This window comes from Esox lucius, chromosome 13 (genome assembly GCF_011004845.1).
Source record: "Esox lucius isolate fEsoLuc1 chromosome 13, fEsoLuc1.pri, whole genome shotgun sequence".
Classification (NCBI taxonomy): Eukaryota; Metazoa; Chordata; class Actinopteri; order Esociformes; family Esocidae; genus Esox; species Esox lucius.
In genome coordinates this window covers 19,176,607-19,199,854 of record NC_047581.1, presented here as the reverse complement: position 1 = coordinate 19,199,854, position 23,248 = coordinate 19,176,607, and the positions used below count along the sequence as shown (strand labels likewise).

Here is a 23,248-nt window from a genome sequence, read left to right as displayed (position 1 = left end):
ATAGGGCAGAAGGACTGGTTTGGAAACCACAAATACTCATTACTTTCCTTTTAGCCAGTGCCAACACACTTAGGACACCCGGGCCCACTCTCCCTCTTTCCTATTTTACCCTGTCTAGTATGTGTTGGTTTGTGATCCATCCCTCTAGCATAACTTCCTTTCCTCTCAACAACCATGGACTGGAGCATAACCCTGTGAATCTGAATTCAGCATCCCTATTTGATGTGATGCCTGTTTATGATTTAATTTCCTGCAGCTACAGTATCTGTGATGAGATCCACCAATGATCCAGTAATTGTGTCCACACACACTAACAAAAATTTAAATCAATTTCCCCCTTTGCAAAATTATTTAGCATTTTGTACAGTGAGCCCTGCTCTAACAGTAATCTGAATCGCATTGTCGTCATACTGTTCAATCTGACAGCCGAACACACATCCTACCTATTTCGGTCTTTCCTCCATCGTATAAGGTTATACAACATATTCATCTGGGATCTAGAAGGTAAGGATACTCCCCAATTTGTGATCCGTGATCCTAAACTGCCATTGGACTTGCTTTCCCAACTAACCAGCCATGGGAAGTCTGCTGGACCAATGCCTGGTTCAAACTAGCCAGTCAACTGGACACATACACCTAGACCTCACAGCTATACATCCCCCCTGAACCTCTGTGACCAAAACCCTGGTTGGAGTAAAGGTTAGCTTGTTTAAAAATAAACATATATAAAAGACAGATTTTAGCCAATAGAAGGTAAGCTTTACCTAAAGTATTAATAACTGCTTTTCGTATGGTAGTTGAAAGAAAAAGGAAATTATGGTAAGTTGAATGTAACATTTTTAGATACGTAGTGTAGATAGATGAATAGGTTATAGGCAAGTATGCCCATATACCATCTAATGGCTGACTTGGTCATCTGAAGTTGTGATAGCCAATTGTTATAAAGGTATTTAAAAATGTGTTATCCGCAATCGCCAGCAGGAGCCAACAGCAAGATTTCTTGATTTAAAAGATGGATCAACATTATTTCTGGGAACCTTTTTTTTTTTACTCGCTGATGAAACACAGGCATTTGGTGTACAATGGTGTTTTGTTCCTGTGTGTAGATTAATAACTCAGAGAAACTTAAATTACATTTCTAGTCAGCTTTTTCTTTAATAAAATGTTTTGTTGTACATTCACCAACAATATTTCTTCATGATTGTTAAACATGTAATTTCAAACACAGGTACTTCACAAGTTAGTGCTATTAAAGAATACAATACAACTAGATCAGATATTAACTTCATTTAAATATAAACATGCAAGGTATTTAACTGTACCATTAGTTTAGGTAATATTGTAATGTCATCATTCAATAAAGTATTCCACTTTGACTGAGACCGCTCTACTTCAGAGGGTTCATCTATGACAGGTTTCACAATTAATTAAGTATTTCATCAGGTTTCCCTAAACACAAAGGTATCTCATTTTTATGAAGCACAATTCATTATTACAGCCATGCCCCATGGCAGAAGGTCCCAACTGGCTTTGGAGTTCAGGAAGAAGTATGACCTAAGCAGATCAGGCCAAGACATTGTTTCTTATCACACCACTTGCTCAGCCAGGACATTTCCTTTAAAAGCTATACACTTTCATAACAGCGCATTCTCTTTCAAAACAAGTGAGATGGCAGGGGCTGGACACACCACAAGGAGTTGCCAGAGCGCTTAATTACAATAAATTAACCCTGTCCCAACATCCCTACCAACCACCTAAGAAATATAATAGCAGCATTCAACCTTATGTCTGCTCACTACCCCAGTAAGTGCTCAAAAACTATTGTCCTACTGGGCAGATATTTGACTTACAAAATCCAAAACTAATCTCTCTTGATATATTAAGTATACATTTCTTATAGTAAAAACAAAATAAGTAATGTACTGACAAATGAAACTATAGAAACGTTAAACAAAGTCAAAGATGTAAACAGATGACAGCACGTTGCCTGTGAAATCAAATTGCAGGAAGATCTGCTTATTTACATGGGTTTCAAGATCAGCAATTGCCATCAGGTTGTGCTGTTGTGCAAAGTTGGCATCAAGGAATAGAGGCATGTTTGTTTTTAAGGATCCCTCCAAACCAAAATGTGTGCCATACTGTCCTACTCAAAAACCCTTACATTTTGAGTTCCAAAAAAGTTAAGCATATTAGACCCAGGATTAACCCAGTCTTTATATAGCTAACAAGTGTCTGTTAAACAAGTGTTGTAGTCGGACTCATGTTCCTCTAGTGTCACAACTGACTGGTCTTCGACAACATCTTTCTTTGTTACTGTAGAGACAGAATGGCTTTGCAAAGACTCCGACTGGGCTTCGATTTCTCCTTGTGCCAGAGCAGACTGGGCTGTCACCTTGTCTACCTCTGCCTGGACTGACAGGACCCATTGTTGTAGCTGCTCTTTGAGAATCTTCATTCCTCGGTCCACCTCCTCCTGTCTGCACTTTACGTCCTGTAGTTTGTCTTGAGTCTCCCTGGCCATCTTCCGCCTCTCACTGCCCCTCTTTAAAGGTGCACGTCCCTGCATGTACCCTTCAAACTCCTCTTGGTCAAGGTTGAGTGCTGGTCCATCTAGCTTCTCAATAAATGCTACAGCGCAAGACTACGTTGAGAAAAAAAAAAGGCAATTACCAAAAAGGACTGGATGATCTCAGCACAAACTGTTCCAGACTGTAAAGGGATGTAGTGCACAGTATGCATGTGTTATTATTAACTCACCAAATTGGTGAAGTAATAGCCAGTTTCTCCTGCCATCAGGGTGTGTGGGAGGCCAAAGCGGATCATATACTGCATGTTGGAGTAAAGTCTGGGGGGGTTGGCCTTTAGCACCACATAAATCAGGCCAGACAAGAAGTCATCAGCATTTGCTGGCTCAGTATTTGATGTGGAGAGAGCCTTGAAGACATTCTGACTGCACTTAGACACGCATGCAAGCTTGTCTTGTGGAGCTCGCTTGGCATCCATCTCAATTACAGCTGAGGACAGTAACAGTTTTAGTACACAGACGGAATTCCTGAAGTCTGGAACTTTTATTTTTTCTAAACAAATTCACAAATTTAATTGGGAGATTGCACTGTTGCTCGTCATCTTTTATCAAAATAAAATAATATAGTCTTCCGTTACCTGTTATAGCAGGCAGAAAGGGATCGCTAAAAACCTCAGCCTTCTCATCAGGGAAAGGCACCCTCAGCATCTGGGGGGTGACCCAGTTTAAGGACCTGTCAAAATTCAATTGAAAAACAAAAGCTGAATCACTGTAGTAGATAATGCATTAACATCACTAAATATCTTGGTGATGCTGGATAAACACTGGCCCGTTGAGGGAGTCTGATAATAACGTAAGATTGAGTTGAGACAAGGTTACGCAATCTAACCGTATCCTCTTTTGGAGAGCCAAGTCTTTCACTTCATCATCACAGCTGTCATGGCAGAAGACCCACTTGTGAAGACGCGTCATGATTAACTTCTCCATGTGCTCCATCATCTGAGAGAGCTGAACCTCAGGTAGACCTACCAGAGCCAGCACAGTGAAGAGGTATGTGAAGTTGGGGTACAGGGCAGAGTCAGTACACTCTATGTTTACACTTTACAACGGAATGTAATGATTAGGGACAGAATTTGCCAGTGGCATTGGTTAGGCCCACAATAATTCAAATCCAATAGTAACACAGCAGCTTAGAAACAACAAATGGTCTGATTACTCACTACTGAAATGCACAGCAATGTTCTGGTAAAAGTCTTGAACAAGGTCAGACTGCTTCTGCACTGGCAGATCCTGGAAAAATAATATTACATTAAATTCACATATCAAGACTGTGGTAAAGAAGCACAAGATGCAGATAAGGGAGATTCATCTGAAAATTCTACTTGACAATTGTAAAAGACAGTTCAGTGTCAAAACCAGAAGTTGAAAAAGATTACTAATAGCGGAGATAAAACTGGCGATTACAGAGAGGAAGGAAAAGAAGCACATTACGTGGTAAGCCTCCATGGTGTTGAGAAAAGCAGTACAACGAGACTGCAGACGCTGAGAAGAAGGCTTCCTAAGTAACTTTAGGAAACTGGTGAAGTCTCCCGGCTCAAGGCTCTGATAGGCTTTTAAGGCAGCTGCCTCGCCCTCTGAAGACTCTGAAAGGGTATAAGGTCTCAACGTTGTTGCTTCGTAACACTATTGATTAAAACCTTTGATATTATTTACATTCAATCGCTTCAACCAATGAGTGGACTGTGTAGAGGGAATCACCTGGGCGTTTAGGAGGGGATGGACCACCCCAGAAGAGCCTCCTCATAGTATTAACTCGCCGACCCTTTTCCATATTCTTCTTTTCCTCAAATTTAGAGAATGTAAGGGGGAAACCTGCATCGTCGCAGGGCCTAGCAAAAAGGAAATATTTTAATATCGACCAATTCACCGACTGCCTACGATGGACTTGAGTAACCATTTTTAACAAATGACAATAAAACCCTTACCCAGTGCCCTGCTGGTCAGCCTCTGCTTTGCGCGTTCGTTCTCGCCAGCATTTGGAACAAAAGCCCTGCCATGCAGGGTTGCCATAATAACCACATGAATCCTTACAGAGAAGCTCAGCTTTTGTGACTCGGATTCCCCTCTGTTGCTCCGCCGCCATACTTCAACTTTCCTTTAATCCCACCAGCTGATGCAGCACCCATAAAGAAAGTGATCCTTCTGTTAACCTCCAGTGAACTTTATTCTGTTTGTAAAATTACTAAAAACTCCTGAAGTTGATAAAAGTCATTAAATAAATTATTAGATAACATGAACCATAAGGTACCACCTTTTTTCCACAACGAAGTGGTAAATAATTTACAAAATAGTTGATTCCCATCCATTGGTAGGCTCTACATACAGAGCAATACATTATACTCCTTATAGTCCGGAATCTCATTATTAACCTACTTAAATGAGAATAAGTCGGTTTTGAGGTTGAAAAGTATTGCATACTTCACCCATGTAGTGTGTAGTTCCAGTTGTTAAATACACCACCAAATGTCGAAAATGTAATTAAGTACTGAAAACAAAACCTGGAGATTAATGTAATAGCCTAATACTAAGCTAAAGTACTGCACCATTTTAAAATACAACTGTGGCTACACTGCAGTACTGTAGTTTGTTGAAGTTCAGTACTGCAACTAGCTACATACCCAATACTAAATATTAGTACCATCCCAGTTCCCTAGTTACAGTATATTATATTACCTTGTTCTAAATAAATCTATCAAAATAATCTATCGTTAATATTACAAACAGACCTTCACTACGTTAACATTTAACTATCCCGGCCATTGTCAATGTTTAGCTTATCTGACTAGCAAGCGTTTGAAGTGCTAACGACGTAGCGTTTGTTGTGCTAACCTTTGCTAAAGTAGTATCTAACTTAAGCAAAACAAGTCAAAGATGTCACCAAAACATAAATTACTAATCGTCATGCAATCATTATTAAAACACATACCCAGACACCAACTTGTAAAAAATCTAACCAAATATAACCCGGTATCTATCAAAAAAGAAACTTACGATTTTAACCTGACGTGAGACCAAAAGCATTGACGTGAAGCTAGCCACATTAAGGGCACGTGATCATGCGGGTTAATTTCCAAATTCTACGTTACAACTTTTTGTTATAACCTCCTAGAAGTTTGAAAAAATTGAATAACACAATATCACCACTATCCTTGTAATTGTAACTGGTTTGAAACTGCATCAATTCTTAACAGAAAAGGTGTTTAACATGTTTTGATGATCTTTTCAAATAGGGTCCGTGTGTCTATGGTTAGCGCTACGGTCCGTGTCTTACCAGGCAGTGATGTTAAGCATGACGACTTTATCTCTAATTTTATAACCCTGAATGCATGGCTATGAAAAGCACATTTACATTCACTTCGCAGGTGTTGAAAAAGTTCACTTTCTATTGTTATTACTTGGCTGGTCATTTAGGAAATTGTGTTAAATACGAATCCATCAATAAAACTGGGATCCTTAATCCATACAAGCAAGCTGTTACTCCACCTTTGCTTCAATAATATTCTGAAAGTTTGGTAGGAAGAAATTGACTTCCAAATTAATTTAGCAATGACAACGAGGCCTGACTATTATATAATGGTTTTAACCTTGCGGTGAGGATATAGTGTGTATTGTGTTTTGGTCTAAAGAGTAATCTATATTTATTAAACGCAGAAAAGACTGCACACAATTTGTAGCTGATTCTTCTCTAATTTTCTGTTAGGTTCCTACCTTATGAGTTTTTATAAACCCTTCGCTTCTGCAAATGCACTACTCGCTTGCTTTATATTTTTAAGGCACTGAAAAGGTCTTAATGTGATTGACAATTTCTTTGCAATTAAAATATAAAAAACATTTAGATTTTGAATAAAGTACTATTACTGTTATTGAGTTAATGTAAACAAAGGAATTTGTTTTGAAGGAATTTACATAAATGTTATTGTGTCTTGTTTCATTTTACAGAGCTATGATCAAATCCCAACTTCTATTAAAATAAATAATATATATATATAAAAAAAAGATATCCAAACATTTGTTCTCCCTTCACAATCTGTTCAAGTGGTGGAAAAAATGTAATGTTAGTATGAGTGGTTGGAAATGTATTAATGAATATTAGGCAAATAATTGATAATAGACCACATTTTATATTTCAAAGTATCAAAAGCTAGACTTTTTGCATGTTATCTTTTGTGGTGATGAACTCGTCCTGTGTGAATTTGGATGGCCATCTGTGGCCTAACCCAATATGTTCACACAACATCACCTTTAGTTTACCAAATTGGTGATAAAACAACAATATTAACATTTAATAATAATTAACTAATGAAATAATGAACTATGTTTTAAATGTCCATGTACATCATCAGCATTTGCTTGTCACGTTGATGGCTTGAGTTTCTTCTTCTTTGCCTTCACCATCTGAGGCAATGGAATTTTGAAGGCAGTCCTACAAGGCAAAAACATTTAAAGATGACTAAGCAAATTAACAAAGTTACCAAAATATCTAAATATGTTCAACTAACTGAATTCAAAATATGCATCAGTGTTTGGCCAATGTGAAGGCACTTGCGTGAGTGCCTTCCCGCTCCATGTGAAGGCACTCATGCAAGATGGAAGGAAATTCATGAAACGCACACATTTATACCAGAGATATGTATCCCTAAAGATTTTCAAAGTATCGCATGTCCATTTACATTTTTTTTTATGATTTATGATTTGGTTGGACATGACTCCAGAGTCATCAGGCGCAATAAGCCAATTAAGTTGAAAGTTCCACAAGCCATTACACAGACAAAAGCCAGATGATTGCATTTCATGTTAGGGCTAAAAAGAAAATGTTGACTTTTTGTGCATTAAATCACACTGGATCTAGAAAGTCTGATGCATCAGGCAAAAATCTGTAGTACTCACTCGCACGTTGTGCAGATAGGACTGAAGTTGCAGAATACTACATAAGTATGAAAAGAGAGAGGTTTGTTCATTAGGAATTAGTATCAACAGCTAATTTACACCACTTATTTGAAATGAACATACACACATAAAAACTTACTAGACAAACACACAGAGCAGACATAACCAATCTCAATTAGGTTTCTGTGGCAAAAGCACGCTGCTCGGTAATCTACATGGACAGGAGGTGGCAGCACCAGTTGGGAGCGTTGGTCAGAGTCTGGCAGGAATACCCACTACACAGGAAAGACAATGTAACCAACATCACATACCAAAAAAGGACATGACTGAAAAGTTTTTTTATCTTCAACAGCATTTTCATTTTTGACCTCACCAGAAGATATTGTGCCAACGCAATCTTCTGTGGTATCATCAAATACAATCCTCCGGTTATGTCACAGGCCTGTAGAGACAAACATAAATACCTTAAGGGGTGCTCTAAACCTTTTTGTTCACATCTGTAAGACATAAGGCAATCAAAACATACCTGCTGTAGGAGACCTGAGTCTGAGTCCAACACACAGGCATCTATTAGGATACTCTGTAACAAGAAAAAATAAAGAGGCACCACTTATTATGCTTAAGGTAAAAAATATATACCAAAGGAAGCTAAAACTCAGAAGAATAAATGTTACCTGCTTTTGGGCAGCAAATATCACATTCATGAAATTCATGTATTGCAAAGCACAGTCATCTGCAGCTTTTATGACCTATTACGCAAGGATAAACATATTTAAAGGACATTTATCAAATGAATAGCTAACATTAAAAACAAACTCCTGTGAGGTCTTACCAATATCCTTGACTTAATTTCTTGTCCAGCTGAAAAATGCAGAGACATGGATCATAAAAAAACTCCCAAGTCTCATTAAATTGAGCAAAATCAGTATTTTGGGGAAAAAACAAAGTCATTTAAATGCTCCAAATACCTTCCAACTCCTTTGTGACTCTATGTATATCTGAATATGGAATGTAAAAGTAAAATACAAGCAACAATTTGACTTATATTGGATCTAAGTAGAAAAAAAAGCATGGGCAGATATAATAGTGGGGTGTTTGTACATCATTGATGAGGGACTTATCCAGTCCAATTTCTGTATTTTAGCTGGTACATTATTGACATTTACATTGAATTGACATTTGGACCTCCAACCATCTTTGTGATATCATTTGAATGTGGAAATGTCCATTTTATTGTCCTGACATCAATCATATGGGCAAGTTAACTAATTTTACACAGTCTTATTTTCACTATATTTGTGTCTGAAATTCATCCCCAAATAGATTCTGATGTAATACATATTGGTTTGGAGTGCTGTATTAGACCATGTCAAATGTGGTGGTGGATCTTTGATAATATGATGTTTTATTTGCACGGGTAGAGCCCTACATTGTAATTACTAAGCATTTTAATAAAAAGGATACAGCAGAGAGCTTTGGCAAGTGATCCAGCCAGTAGAGTATCTGTCTGGTTGCCCTTCACTTCAGCTGTAACACATCAAGGTTAGGTTATCACAGTTTCACAACAAACACTGATTAGACCTACTGTACAGTGTTCTTTTTTGGCAATGTACAGGAAGATTATGCTGCACTTACTTCTTGACATGAGAATCTTGATCTCTTCTGCCATGATGTCATTGGCAACCGACAAAAGCTCATACTTGCCATCCCCACTTGTTGATGGATTGTCATCCCCATGACCATCTCCAGATTTCCAAAGTTTAAAAGGATACAGAAAATGACTTCCACACATGACAAGGGATGAAGAAGAGATTTGCAATTAGAACACACTATCAACGAATTACAGAAACCAGGATTAAGACTTATCCTGTTAATCAACTAACAAATGACAATGTTGATTACCTTTCTTGACAATGGCTTGCAATTATGGCCAGCTTGTTGTTCCTAGTCATGACTAGGTGGGAGTTACCCATTACCATGACAGCATCCAAACACTTGGACAGAGTGAACTAAGGGAAGGACAAACAATTAAACATATTTCAGTCCAACGACCCATTTGAAGTGGAGGCTAGTTCTGCAGATGAATGGTTACATACCTGAGGCTCTCTATTAGCTTGCTGGCCCCACCAAATAGGATTGACATCCACTACAATGACCAGAAGACTGACTTCATCTTCTGTATGAAAGCACAGAAGTGGTTATTGTTTTCATGAGAAAAACTAATTCAATACTTTATCATCCATACATTTCTGTATATCAATCACTGATTACCACCGTTACTAATTCTTAGCTAATGTATCATTAGCAAGGTAGCCAAATAGCTAGACAATTTGGCAAGCCGTGTCGCTGTTAAATTTATTCAGAAAACCAATTAAATCCTGATGTTGTCGCAAGTTATATTATACAGTTTCAAATCTGAATTATTGTTTGAATTTATGATATAAAGTGAATATCTTCACTAACCAGATGCCATCACCATAACACAGCATGCTATGTAACGGGTAGCCAGTGCTCCAACTAGAACCCCACCCCATTTCTTCCCAAAACAACCAATGAGAAAGTACTTACGTCATCAAATTGCGACATTTGATACTCCATCCCAAGAATTAACAAATATTTGCATTAAAGTATGTATCCGTGCGAAATAATAATATAATAAACGTATTATATTGTACACACGCCAGGGACCGTTTCTTTTCCCATTTTAAAACTTAAGAAGCAACTCTTGAAATATCGTCATCTGCGTCAAACGAGGGAAACGTGTCTGTTTCGTCAGTCGTTTTATCAGTTCTAGTTTGGTACATAGATAGTCATAGCTTTGTAGTAATCTACTGTAAGTTGTCAAATACGTTTAGGTGGCCGGCTATTCAAGTATTCACGTTCATCGGACCAGCTTTCTGTTTCTGTGTCTGTCCTCTTTTTTGACATAATGGACGAAGATGGTGAGTTGACATTTGATTAGGGCGTTCTATAAAAAAATGTATAGAAAGGTAAACTTTTAATTTCGATTAAATTGTTCAAAGAAACAGTGAGAAATATTTTATCAAAATCATTGGGACTCTTTTTTTAAAGTTATTTTCTGCACACTCTACTTAAGATAACAGCACTGTCATAATGTTTGATATGATGGTAGAACACTCGGCAAGGGATCTGAGATCATTCACACATGCAGTATGAGTCTCTCCAGTTCCTTCAAAGCCCTTGGTCCATGCTTGTCAACTCTCCTTTGCTCAGCTCACCCCACCCCACATGTTTTCAGTGAGGTTTCAGGCAAGGGACGTGTGGCCATTACAAAGCCTTGTATGTATATGGTGGAATGCTTTGGATCATTGTCATGCTGAAAGGTCCAACAAAGACAGTTGTATCCTTCTGATGTAGAAATTTTGTTCTAAAATCTATTTGTACTTAAGAGTGTCCATGCTACCATGTAATCTGACAAGCTTCCCAAGGCCTTTAAAAGCAAAGCAGCCCCACATCTCTTATCCACCACCATACTTCACAGTGGGGATTAGGTGTTTTCTACATTCCTCTTTATATATCAAACCTAGCTTGGTTGTTTTTGCTGAAAAAGCTACAATGTGTTTTGTCTCATCTGACCATAGAACCTGGTTCCAATTATATTTAGCAAACTCCAGGCATATTAGTACTTTACTAAGAAAGAAGCACAAATATCCAGTTGCTAGGATCCAAATGCCTATGTTTAGCAAACTACAGATTCACCTGGAGTTTGCTAAACATAAGTAACTGGACCCTAGCAACTGGATATTTGTGCTTCTTTCTTGGTAATTATTATTATATTCACAAATTATTCAGAATTACCTGTAATCATAGTAGGATCATCCTTGTAGAAGTATTTTCCAAAGTAATACAGTACATTATTTACCATGTCATTTCTAAGTGGTTCATCTAATATGGATGTATCAAATTAAAGTTGACATCTGCACTTGAACCTAGATTGAATGAATTCAATTATAAAGTTTTGTAGTACAAAGTCAAAAACAACACATCACTGTCCAAATTCCCTGCTCCAAAAAGCTGGATTCAAACTCACACCGAACATCAAAGGAAACAATTGAAATCACAGGCTGTTCCAACTTGCGTGAATTTCATCACGGTGACTCATAATGTGACTCAGTAGTGTGTATGGCCCCCACCTGCCTGTTTGCACTCCCGACAACGTTTGGGCATGCTCCTGATGAGACAGCTGATGGTGTCCTGCGGGATCTTCTCCCAGACCTGGACTAGGGCATCAGTGAGCTCCTGGACAGTCTGTGCTGCTACTTGACGGCATCAGATACACCGATACATAACATCCCAGAGGATCTCCGTTGGATTTAGGTCTGGGGAACGTGAGGCCCAGTCAATGGCATCAATGCCTTCATCATCCAGGAACTGCCTACACACTGGCCACATAAGGCCGGGCATTGTCCTGTAACAGGAGGAACCCAGGGCCCACCAGCGTAAGATCTGTCCTACAACCCTCCAAGGATATGCCTCCCCAGACCATCACTGACCCACCATCAAACTGGTCATGCTGGATGATGTTCCAGGCAGCATAACGACTCTTTCACGTCTGGCATGTGCTCAGTGTGAACCTGCTCTCATCTGTGAAGGGAACTGGGGGGCTAATGGCGGACCTGCCAGTTCTGGTGTTCTCTGGTGAATGCCAATCCAGCTACACAGTGCTGGGCTGTGAGCACAGGTCCCACTAGAGGACATTGGGCCCACTTTGGTCAGAAACATGCACACCAGTAGCTGGAGGTACTTCTCCTGTTCCTTCTTGATACTGGTCCTGCTGCTGGGTTGATGACCTTCTGCGGCCCTCTCCAGCTCACCTCAAGGAACGGCCCGTCTCCTGGTATCTCCTCCATGCTCTTGAGCCTGTACTGGGAGACACAGCAAACCCTGCGAAGGCGCACATACATGTGCCATCCTAGAGGAGCTGGACTACCTGTGCAACGTTAGTGTGCTGCAGGTAGTGCATCAAGCTACCAGTAGTGACAAGGACACGAGCAAAATGCAAAACTAGAGAAGAATCAGTCAGGAAGGATAAATAGAGGGCAATTGTCTGTGGCCACCACCTGCAAAACCATTCCCTTTTTTGGGATTGTCTTGTCACTTTCATTTGCATCAAAACAGGTGACATTGATTCACAATGGCTTATACTTCCTAACTGACAGATGGGTATCCCTGATGTTTAATTGACTTGGTGTTATACTGTCATTATTACGTTTTCCTTTAATTTGTTTGAGTGGCGTACTTTTGGATGCATAAATGACTGGTTTTGTCCGCAGTTCCTCTCTTTGGGGAGTTACTATCAATGTAAATTAAAATATACAGTAAAATAGGCTTTTCTTAATGCTTGTAATCAAGTAATGTGCTCACACTTCCTATATGGAAGTGTGTATCTCACACTTCCATCATGTGTTTTGATATTACTTTGACTGGCCGTTTCCTTACAGAGCTGGTAGAGTACTTCCGGACACAGATGAGACAAGACCCTGAGGTGCCCTCTGCTGTGGCAGCTATCCGCACTCTTCTGGAGTTTCTCAAAAGAGACCAAAGTCAGTACTATTCTACCCTCCTTTACTCGTGTAGGGAATTGAAAGGCATATATTGTGTCTGATAGGATTTACTAAATTCAAGAAATACCCATTACTTCTGAAGAGCACCAAATGTTTGAAGAAGGATCACCAGAGACAAATTGTTGCATTGAATTGCTGGGTGATTGTCTGTGAAAAGGTGAGACCATCCTGGGCCTGAGAGAGAACCTGACCCGGACCATTGGACGTCTAGGGGAGGCAGACTCCTCGGTGGCGGTGTCATCTGGTGGTGAACTGTTCCTCCGCTTCATCAGTCTTACATCACTGGAGCACCCTGTGAGTAGAGGGCCCACATTCCTCCAGGCTGCAACTCCAAGCCCACTTTATGATTCTGCATGAAATCAAAATGCGAGGTGCTCGAGTGGTTTAGCACACCCTGATTTGAGATCTATTTAGATGTCTTTTTTGTCTCCCAAACAGGATCTCTCTCAATGCAAGAAAGTGATGGTAGAGAGAGGAGAGCTCTTTCTAAAGAAAATATCCCTTTCCAGGAGTAAAGTAGCAAAACTCTGTCATACCTTTATCAAGGATGGAGCTGTAAATACCTCTATTTTAATAAATTGCATTTTGTCAAGACTCTCAAACCTACTATGCAGTGACTCCACCTCTGACACTGTGTTCTGTCATTCACAGAAAATACTGACACACTCCTCCTCCCGGGTAGTTCTGAAGGTTCTGGAGAGTGCAGCAGCCGACAAGAAACGCTTCACTGTCTACGTCACAGAGTCACAACCAGACTCTGCAGGGTGTGTGCTTAACACCAATACAGGCATTTGAGTAAAATGACCTACACCGGAAAGAATGTTCACAAGTATACTATTGTCTCTTTCAGGCAGAAAATGGCAGACAAATTACGGAAACTTAACATTCCTGTCACAGTGGTTCTCGATGCTGCTGTGGGGTGAATATCAAAATCATTTCAGTTGGTTCATGTAATACCCACCTTTGTTCCATACAGGTCATCTGTATAATGGAAGCAGTCATTGTGTTCTACATATTTTATACACTAATGAAAATAAAAATGTCTTTAAGGTATATCATGGAAAAGGTGGACTTGGTGATTGTGGGTGCAGAGGGAGTGGTGGAAAGTGGTGGCATTATCAACAAGGTATATCTAGGGCTAACTGCATGACACGCCTATCGGATACATTTTCAGCACTCTTCTTTTATATACTTGGATTATTACCATTTACACAATGGTCAAATCTTTTCTGCAACTCATTTGACAGATTGGTACCTATCAACTGGCAGTGTGTTCCAAGGCTCACAATAAGCCATTCTACGTTGTGGCAGAAAGCTTCAAGTTTGTCCGACTCTATCCTTTAAACCAGCAAGATGTCCCGGACCGATTTAAGGTAATACCAGCAACATCTGGTCACAGGGCTATAGTGATATTGCTATAGTTATTTTCTTGTGCTATTCAGTTGTCTCTCATCTCTGTATTTCAGTATAAAGCAGACACTCTGAAGGCAGTGGAAGACCTAGCAGAAGAACACCCAATGATTGATTACACGCCGCCATCGCTGATCACACTTCTCTTCACCGACCTGGGGGTCCTCACTCCTTCCGCAGTCAGTGACGAGCTTATTAAGTTATACTTGTAAACCAACTTTAACATAGTGACTATAAACACAGACAATAAAACCATCAAATAATGCAGTTGAGTGAATTCACCCTTTAATATGCACTAATGCTATCAAATCCATAGCGAGTGGATTCACATTCAAGTAATTTAGATTTTGTCACAGTAACTTACAGGAGCAACTAGGGTTAACTGTCTTCCTCAAATACAGGACGTCTCACCGGTTCTGGGGTTCCATTTAACAACCTTTCTGTTACTGGTCAGATGCATGTGACCCTAGATTTTCTGCCACCCATAAATTCTATGAAAGGACTGGATTTAAAAAGATCAACTTTAACCATACTAAAAACCTGCAAAGAGCAGGTGTTTTGCCTGTCCATTTACCCCTACTTTTTTTTTTACTGAAAGGTTCCTTACCCATAAGGGGTTATAACTACTGTACAAATAAATTATTGCAAAACTACAAGCAATCAAAATGAAGAGAAAAATGAAACTTTATTTTTATGAACAGAATTTCATTTGTAGGTTGTTGATCCACAGCTTAATTTCATTCCTCTAGACATTGTCTAAGGTCAATGTCTCGGTTGGGTTGGCTCCATAGTTATTCACCCAATCTTCGTAAATATTGTTCCCCTTGATTTACCCATAATAAAACAAAACATAAATACCAAGAAACCAAGAAAAAAAGCTGTATAAAATTGTCCATTTGATACATTTATATTGACTGGTACAATAGAAATGCTCAAGCATCTACATCAAACTGTCAACAATTGATCAGATTCCACACCAAGGCTTTTCTTGTACTCCTCCTTACTCGAAATGTAGACTCAGTATTCAAATACAAACAGTACACCTTACGCCATTAGTTTTTCTTCATTCAATATGCATTGTGCATACTGTGGCTGATTGGCACAGGTGTTAAAAACATGTTTGTACAACAACAAAATCCCTCAATAAATGTCTTCTAGTGCAAGCTTAACAGTAGCCTAAAAAACTAAATAAACAAAATGTCAGAAATGTAAAATGCTCAACTTCCTGTGTCCCCAACCTACTGCTTTTCTTAATGAAGTGCCTGTGACCAAGTAGTAAGTGGGTATTCACACCGTATGATGGGAATGTCCACTTCAATAGCTCAACAACTGGTTGTTACTAGTGTGAAACTCATCTATTATCCCTGAGCTCTGACTTCTCCCACACTGATGTTGTCAACTGAAAAAATGACCTCCATAAAAGCTTACTCTGCAGTAAAATGCAACTACAAAATGTTTTAACACTACAAGTGTATTTGTTTGATAGCAGTATTTTTGCATATAGTTGACAAAGATTGTTGGTTATCCAATCAGCATTTGAAAGTTTGTAATGGCATCTAATTGGTATTTTCAACTGATAATCTTCCACATCCCACTTGGTTATGAAGTAGCATAAGGATAAAAGCTCCTTGTGGCATCTGACATTTTAGGGCAGTGACTTTGAATGTGCAAATACTCAAACTCAGAATCATAATTAAAAATACACTCTTAAGTACTACTAATGTTGAACTGTGAGGCGTCAATGCAAAGACAGTTTTCATTGAAAGAACATACCATGGCTTGGAGTACATGAAGAGGAAAAACTAGAGAAAGGAGAATGGGCAAGGGCTAGGCTTTTCAGAAGTTGTTTGATTTCCAATATTGAAGTATGGTGCAGCTAAGAGTTCAAGTGAAGCACTTCCGTTTAAAAATGTTAAAAAGCCTGTTTTTACACAACTCTCCGCACTTCAAAAAATCTCTTCAGGTAGTAGATCTGTCCAAGGGTCATGGCTACCAGCACAAGTGCTTCGAAGAAGGACCAAAGTACTACTCGGCTGTTTGTGTTGTCATTAACTAGAAGAGGGGGAGAGAGGAAAATACATCAACTACATACAATGACACTTTCAACACATTCACTAAGCACTACATTGGATGTTCTTCAAATAAATGCTATTGAGATGTTTTGTCAGTTGTTTTCAATGGAAACGGCAACAACTTTCAAGTTGCACAGAAACGGTCTTACTTGCTCTGTGTATCCTCTCTCGGACCTCCATGTATTCCTGCTCGTGTTTTACTGCTGTCATGGCAACTGCTAGCTCATTAATCATCTCCTCCAATTTGTTCTGGTGGGCTGTGAACAATTACTCAACATTAATACAACATCAAATACTGCAGTTAAAGAAACGCCAAAAATTTGACATCCAAGTAAATATAGTAACATTTAAAAGTAGATTATAGCAAAGATTATTCAAGGATTTTCAAGCAATGCCAAGTGCGATATTTTTTTACAACACATCCCCCATCAGTCACTGTCATTAAGCTGTGACATGTCTCAACCAACATCTTAGGCAGAGGACATTAATGGGGTAGGTGGAATCTGCTTTGTGGCTGCCCGAACAGGGGACACTTTGTTCCAAAGAAAACCATTAATTAATTTGTAAAAAAATCAGGTAATCTGTTCCCAAAATTATTCTTTTTGTAGTTTGTAGACCCAAGTTTTTAGACTTTTGAAAACCATTTTGGGAATTTTGGAGCAAATTCGAGTCACTGAGCACAGGTGTTTCGGTAATGGAAATATGCAAATGCATGCTAGAATGCACCAGTAAAATTTCAGTGGCTCATGCTTGGCTTGGCCTACTTCCTTGCTTCTCCCATTGGAAATGACAAGCTCCAGTTTAATTTAGTTGTATAAATCTGGGACTATAGTGTGCCATTTAGAATAGACAACACTGCTCAACTTATGCCACTTCCAAACTAAAATATGTAACAAAATACAATTAAAGAAGGCAAATAGCAAATAGGTGAACCGTTTGTTAATAAAAAACATATTCATAATTTGAAGGTTAAGCTCACAAATCAAACACAAGACAAATGCAGGTATGTACTGGTTAAAAAGGAACAACGTTTTACCCTAAATGACTCAAATCCCATTATTAAGGTAATAATTGTGTGTTTGTAACTGGGAAAGAGGAACTGACCACATACCACTGGGAATAATCCAATATTACAACTGTTACCTTTCCACCACTCACCACTTGGTTATGAATACAACATTAGACTTGAAATGAGAGTAAAGAGGGTACTGATGAGAGAGATGCACCGGTTCCTGACACCGTTAAAATGGAGCTGGCAGTCCTTGCATTAACATTAGCAAATGTTAGATTCAGTTTTCCAGTATCGCTACTGTGTTAGCTAGCAGTGTGTACGGTTTCATTTAATTTGTGATCAATAAAGTGTGTGAAAAACCAACTTGAGAGCATAATGTCACCCAGACCCATTATGCAGAACTGATGCATTATTAAGAAACCTTTGTACATCAAACTTTACAGTATGTCATCTACATCGAAAATACAGTTCAAGTCATTTGTACAAATGTGTCTTCTATGAAATAACATCTGGACTAACAGAGCAAACACTTGGGTGAACATAAAACTAAAGACAGTATTTGCTGGTTGTGCTGTGTGTAATGCTGCATTGACTGGACACTTGTACATGGATATTATATTTCATACAGAAACTGACAATCATTTCGAATGACAGAAACTGTTAATCCAATAATTCAGCAGGGCATACATTCCTAAATCCAGTCACACGTCAAGTCATTGCCAGACATCAAGTGAGTGGCCATTAAGCAAAACACACGAAACAGGCAATTAATCAAACTACAGATATTCACACTACTTTTTGCAGTTCAGTACCTAGGTGAAGCCATACTACAGAGAATGAGGCCATTTTCCCAAAAGCATTAACCATCTCCGACCTCATGCAACAGTAATAACCTACCGTCCCAGGTGTCCCCTCCACCTGAATGAAAAAAGGAGGAATATGAAGGAAAACAGCAGAAGAGTCTTCCCTCAAACCTAAACATATCAGTCATTGTACTCAATGCCGCCTCGTCACTCCTAACCCGAATCATGAAATGTGGCACTATGTCTTGAATTGTCATATACACGTATGCCCAATCAGGAGGATGAACAGTTGGGCTTACACCTGGGGTTTTGCTTAAGTACGTTTTACAAGTGAATATAGCACAGATGTGAGATTCCTCCAATCACTATTTTTTTTTAATTGGCTATGATACTCATCAACTGATTTCTCCCCCAAGCCCATCATTCTCAAAGTGAAAACTATTAATCTTGAGGCTGAAGCCAATAGAGAAAACAATATTATCCTGGCGCAAAAGTTATGAAAATTGAAATGGGCTGGTTACATGTGTTGGTGTTAACTTCAACTAGAAATGTCAACTTAAGTACTGGTGCTCTAAATCAGTGGATCTCAATCTTGGTTCTTGCAGCATGAAGAGATGCATTCATTGTTTGACATAGCACTAAACACCCAATTAAAATGATCCTTGCTGAAGACAAATGGATTCTTATAACGCTAGAGCAAACACAAAAATGTCCATCTCTCAGTACTGAGAACCAGTGCCCTACAAAATGTTGCTAGTGAATATTTTGTCTCAAAATTCAAGAAGCTAAAGGACCAACATCACTGGCAAAGTTCAAAAACAATATTATAAAACATTCAGGACATACAGAGGACATTCTGATTATTTCATGTAAATGTGTTTTCAGGGCAATGGCACATTTACACAATTGAAGGCAATGCCACATTTTATAACAACCCTCACCTAAACCTACCTTCTGTCTCCATACCATCTCCCTTGGGGGCCTCCCCAATGTCAATGGTAAACATGACAATCTTGGGTGTCATGGTCGACATTTTATTACTGAAGCAGAATTTGTATGTGCCATCCATATGAGCTGCCACAGAGTACTTCCCACTGGATTCCCTGTCTCCTTTATAAATCTGTTTCCCATCTGGACCTGTGATCTGCAAAAGGGCAAATGAGAAGTATCTGCTTAGAAAAATTAACGGTGTTGACTGGACATATCAAAGATGGTGCATTTTCCTCAAAAACACCAACTCTAGTAAAACAGTAATTGTCAACAGCCGAAACTGACATTAAGCTGTGTATCCTGACATCTACTTGTGCTTTTATTAATTTAAATTATAATACGTAGTTTAGATAATATATAGTTCCGTAAAAGCCTTGCCAGGTAGCCATATGGCACAATTTCAGTGACGTTTGCAATGTGATGTTAAAACCTGGGTGGGTAAAAATCCAGCAACACTCGAATAGTAACATTTGCAAGGTGATGTTGCTTACTAACTAACATTAATACCAAAGACACTTAACTATGCATTATAAGTGTCTTTGGAGTCAGTTGAAAAGAAAGTTAGCCAGCTAACAAGACTGGTTAGCAACTCACATCACATTTCAAACGCTACTATATACAGCTAGCTAGCTAATTACTCACCGAAGTTTAACTTCAGCATATTTAGCGAACGTTAGTTTAAAAAAAAATCTCAGGCTTCTGCCAAAGTAGTACTAACTCTTACTAGCATTATATATAGCCACACACTAACTGCTATTATTGGTAGCTACCAAGCTATCAAGTGAAGGGGAGTTGTCATTACAGTGCCATACTGCTGCTAGCTTGGGTATCTAACATTAGCCAGATGGGTAATTAAATTGCTCATAACTAGAAATGTTTTTCAAATCTAATTAATTAAGGCGCGGGGTCTGATTTAGAAAGAGGCCGGGCACCTTTTATAACTCAATGGCCTTACCTCCACATCGATATCAAGGAAACCTCCTTCGGCCACCTCAAACATGAGGCCCATCTTGGTACCAGAGTTGACTCGTTCAAAGAAGCACTCTTCGGCATGAGCGTCTATGCTGACGAAGTAACCTGACGCTGTGGCGGATAATATAGCTAAACACACCAACAACTCTGAAAGAGTAAACATAGTTGTTGTTTTTTTCGCCGCTGTCTATATGAAAAATAAACCACTAAACAAAATGCTAAAGCAAGCCCTCCTGGCAACCCTACCCACCGAATCGCGTAGGAGGAGCCAGCAAGTACTAGCAGAATGTTATCACACAGACATTGCAAACCCAGAGGCGCAACAACGCAATACTTCCGGGAACGATTGATTGATTGTCAGACTCGACTGCTAAGACCCGCGTTCTGTGGTTTAACAATGTCAGTAGAGATGAACATTAACAATTCGTTATTAATTGACGTTGACACATCTACATTTTCGTTTAAAAAAATTCTAGTTTATATATATATATATATATATATATATATAGGAGTGCCTTGGATTTGTCAGTTTGCACATGTGTAGTGTGGCGTAACGACGCGTTTCTGCGACAGATTTGTGTCAAATTGAGGAGTTCGACGTGGAATATTTTCACCGTAGAATCTTTGGTTAGCGACTAGCTCGCAGACGTTGCCACGTGAATACGAGATCCAAACAACGACTTGATCTCTACTCCACGTAAATTCAAGACAACCCAATCAAATGGGTTCTGGTCTAGGACCTCACCCGTTGTATGTATCTGAATCTAGTCCACCAAGCAGTTGAGACAGCAGATAAGTATTGTCATTTCCTGTGCTTTTGCGGTAGACAAAACGATCACAAAAATGAAATACCTGACTGCGAGTTTAGCCCCATAAACTGACAGCCACTGAACAGCAAAGATGACAAGGTGACTTAAGTGACGAGAAGATATAAGGCATTGGCTGCCAGACTTGCCCGTTAATTTCAGAACGGACAACAAATTAGCAGATTTATTTTCGACAGTGGTTGCATGTGGTCCACATAATGTGGAGAGGGACATTTAACAAGTGTGGGTCGCTAAAAGTTCAAGTGCAAGAGTGAATGTGCAAAAGTTCACATTTGTTTATATATTATGCATTTTCGTTTTCTGGAATTGAACAAAATCATATCCTTTGTTTGTGAAAATATAATGCCCCAGGGCAGTGAAGGGGACATTGCTGAGCTTGTAAGGCCGTCTTCTGAATGGCAAGTTTAAAGGATGCCCTAAATGTCTATGCTCACTAAAAATCACATGGCACTTATCATAAGAGTAGAAGCGGTAACCCTGTTGTCCTCACTACATTTCCAATCTTTCCCACTTACCATCATAGCCACCTAATCATCCCAAATTTCCAACTACCTTATTTATCTCCTTTCCTCCACCTTGTAACAAAAAAGTACAGTAAGAACTAAATCAGCAATGTCAATACATTTCACAGAGACTATTATTTTCAGTTTTTTGGCTTTTCCTTTTTATGCCCAGTTAAGACCTACACAACCAGGGAGTCCTTAAATAATTAGACTTCAATTTTCAACCAGGTACAAGGTTGGAAACTAGGCCATCATATGAGTCTGACACCTGCGAATGAATTAAATTAATGTAAATTGCTCTGGATAAAAGCATCAGCTAAATGACTACAATAGAAATGTAAGAGTACCATTGAGAAGACATAATGATCAAATCAGCATCCAAGTCAAGCAGCAAATTAACACCTAACACTAGTCTGGCTAACACTACCCAAAAGGAATAAACAGTCGTATTAACAGCATTTTCATATTGTTTTTTGAAAACATTTGCTGTAGGGTAGGGTTAGGCATAAGGTTACTGTTTGATTTATGACTTTGAGACTGTGTTAACTAGTGACAACCAAGATTTAAGCAGTCAGTTGTGCCAGTAGCATGGGTTGTTGGGCTGCAGGTGCATGAAGAGATGCTTTATAATGGTTTTCCAATCGTGAACTCCAGCAGAGATTCCAGCAGAGAGAGTAGTTTTTTCCAGAATACAGCATTGTTTCTGGAACACTAACAAACCTGTGCAAATGTGGCGTAAATGTAGCTCCAGTTGTAATGTGGCATGTCTGTGTGAAAGATATTTCTTTCCCTTTTATTCTTTACAGGGAGCACCTTGCAAGTCACCTCCAGTACATGTTTATTTGGAATGTTTAATGAGTACATAATAAATTAATTTGCACATTGGGAAAACCATTTTTGTTGAGGTATCGGCAAAAAATAAGGTGACACAGAAACATTACCTTAATAACAAAGAGGCACAAACAAGTTATAGATATAACATTGCCTACATCTGCTACTATCATGAAACCTGCTTAAGTAGCATATCTTCAAATTATTATAGCAACCTATTGGTCACAGGCCATACTGAACACAATCACTAGAGTGTGGCAATTTGAATACACTGGTGCTTTTACAATTGTCATACCACAATAGAGACACTCATCCAGTCCACTTTTTTATTTATTTTGCAACCATGAAGTATGTTGTCCAGCCTGCTAAGAGCAAAGCACCTAACAGTACTGTGTAACTGAAGAGAACAAATTTCAGAAGTTCTTTAAAGGTCCGAAGGAAGCGGAGAGTCAAGGGCTCCATCTCAAACTGGTATTCCATCTCACAATGACTGATGTAGTTTGTAGGATCTGTCTGGTCTGCAATCACAGGCCCTAAAAATATTTACAGGATCGTAATTTGTTCCTCTGTTGGTTATTGAATAGCCTATATCAGCAACCAATATTTATGGCTGAAGAATGCATGAGTAACAACAAATCCATTAGTTGTACTTCATTATTAATTAATTTTTAAATAGCTCCAAATGCTTTTGCCATTGATCTCAGTCACACTAAATGGTCACACATTTAGTTCAGACAAGTGAAAAGAGTGTGTTTACAAAAAGTGGCTGGTG

At 38.9% G+C, this 23,248-nt stretch overlaps 4 protein-coding genes across 7 annotated transcripts; 1 reads left to right on the top strand and 3 right to left on the bottom strand.

The window, feature by feature from the left end:
• Positions 1 to 1,135: 1,135 nt before the first annotated feature.
• LOC105026096 (rab5 GDP/GTP exchange factor-like) lies at positions 1,136 to 5,821 on the bottom strand. 3 transcript variants are annotated; one of them, XM_010897312.4, is made up of 9 exons: positions 5,576 to 5,821; positions 4,510 to 4,694; positions 4,283 to 4,413; positions 4,016 to 4,167; positions 3,745 to 3,814; positions 3,414 to 3,549; positions 3,163 to 3,257; positions 2,758 to 3,014; positions 1,136 to 2,641 (listed from the first exon to the last, which is right to left on the bottom strand). In XM_010897312.4, exons 2-9 carry the CDS (start codon positions 4,665 to 4,667, stop codon positions 2,222 to 2,224), a joined length of 1,419 nt encoding a protein of 472 aa, XP_010895614.2. In that variant the 5' UTR covers positions 4,668 to 4,694; positions 5,576 to 5,821; the 3' UTR covers positions 1,136 to 2,221. The 3 variants fall into 3 exon arrangements, with proteins under 3 accessions (XP_010895614.2, XP_010895617.2, XP_010895615.2); XM_010897315.4 differs by having other exon boundaries at positions 5,511 to 5,594; XM_010897313.5 differs by lacking the exon at positions 5,576 to 5,821 and adding an exon at positions 5,003 to 5,566.
• Positions 5,822 to 6,685: 864 nt separating this feature from the next.
• On the bottom strand, positions 6,686 to 10,014 carry gtf2h3 (general transcription factor IIH, polypeptide 3). The gene is made up of 13 exons (XM_010897311.5): positions 9,935 to 10,014; positions 9,568 to 9,647; positions 9,374 to 9,480; positions 9,107 to 9,252; positions 8,936 to 8,998; positions 8,440 to 8,469; positions 8,304 to 8,332; positions 8,146 to 8,220; positions 7,998 to 8,051; positions 7,845 to 7,913; positions 7,611 to 7,746; positions 7,472 to 7,508; positions 6,686 to 7,007 (listed from the first exon to the last, which is right to left on the bottom strand). The coding sequence occupies exons 1-13, from the start codon at positions 9,948 to 9,950 to the stop codon at positions 6,938 to 6,940; spliced, it is 912 nt and encodes a 303-aa protein (XP_010895613.4). The 5' UTR covers positions 9,951 to 10,014; the 3' UTR covers positions 6,686 to 6,937.
• A 54-nt stretch (positions 10,015 to 10,068) lies between these two features.
• On the top strand, positions 10,069 to 14,732 carry eif2b1 (eukaryotic translation initiation factor 2B, subunit 1 alpha). Its single transcript, NM_001310879.1, is given in 9 exon segments — positions 10,069 to 10,413; positions 12,934 to 13,035; positions 13,214 to 13,350; positions 13,495 to 13,611; positions 13,708 to 13,820; positions 13,907 to 13,975; positions 14,107 to 14,182; positions 14,304 to 14,429; positions 14,523 to 14,732. Coding segments are annotated over 9 exon segments (909 nt in total). The 5' UTR covers positions 10,069 to 10,400; the 3' UTR covers positions 14,679 to 14,732.
• A 394-nt stretch (positions 14,733 to 15,126) lies between these two features.
• On the bottom strand, positions 15,127 to 20,624 carry LOC105026094 (transmembrane emp24 domain-containing protein 2). Of its 2 annotated transcripts, XM_010897308.5 has the most exons (5): positions 20,299 to 20,624; positions 19,305 to 19,497; positions 18,448 to 18,468; positions 16,688 to 16,795; positions 15,127 to 16,518 (listed from the first exon to the last, which is right to left on the bottom strand). In XM_010897308.5, exons 1-5 carry the CDS (start codon positions 20,476 to 20,478, stop codon positions 16,394 to 16,396), a joined length of 627 nt encoding a protein of 208 aa, XP_010895610.1. In that variant the 5' UTR covers positions 20,479 to 20,624; the 3' UTR covers positions 15,127 to 16,393. The 2 variants fall into 2 exon arrangements, with proteins under 2 accessions (XP_010895610.1, XP_010895612.1); XM_010897310.5 differs by lacking the exon at positions 18,448 to 18,468 and having other exon boundaries at positions 20,299 to 20,606.
• Positions 20,625 to 23,248: the final 2,624 nt, after the last annotated feature.

Excerpts from the sequence above, each read along its gene's own strand:
- LOC105026094 (XM_010897308.5), bottom strand. The coding sequence starts at position 20,478 with ATGTTTACTCTTTCAGAGTTGTTGGTGTGTTTAGCTATATTATCCGCC. Across the intron at positions 19,498-20,298 it reads TCCTTGATATCGATGTGGAG|ATCACAGGTCCAGATGGGAA; the intron begins GTAAGGCCATTG and ends GCCCTTTTGCAG. Across the intron at positions 16,796-18,447 it reads TGGAGGGGACACCTGGGACG|CCCACCAGAACAAATTGGAG; the intron begins GTAGGTTATTAC and ends AATTGTTCACAG.
- LOC105026096 (XM_010897312.4), bottom strand. The coding sequence starts at position 4,667 with ATGGCGGCGGAGCAACAGAGGGGAATCCGAGTCACAAAAGCTGAGCTT. Across the intron at positions 3,815-4,015 it reads ACACCATGGAGGCTTACCAC|GATCTGCCAGTGCAGAAGCA; the intron begins GTAATGTGCTTC and ends TTATTTTTCCAG. Across the intron at positions 2,642-2,757 it reads GCTATTACTTCACCAATTTG|TCTTGCGCTGTAGCATTTAT; the intron begins GTGAGTTAATAA and ends TTCTCAACGTAG.
- gtf2h3 (XM_010897311.5), bottom strand. Across the intron at positions 8,999-9,106 it reads CAAGATTCTCATGTCAAGAA|CTGAAGTGAAGGGCAACCAG; the intron begins GTAAGTGCAGCA and ends GATGTGTTACAG. Across the intron at positions 8,221-8,303 it reads AAATTAAGTCAAGGATATTG|GTCATAAAAGCTGCAGATGA; the intron begins GTAAGACCTCAC and ends CTTGCGTAATAG.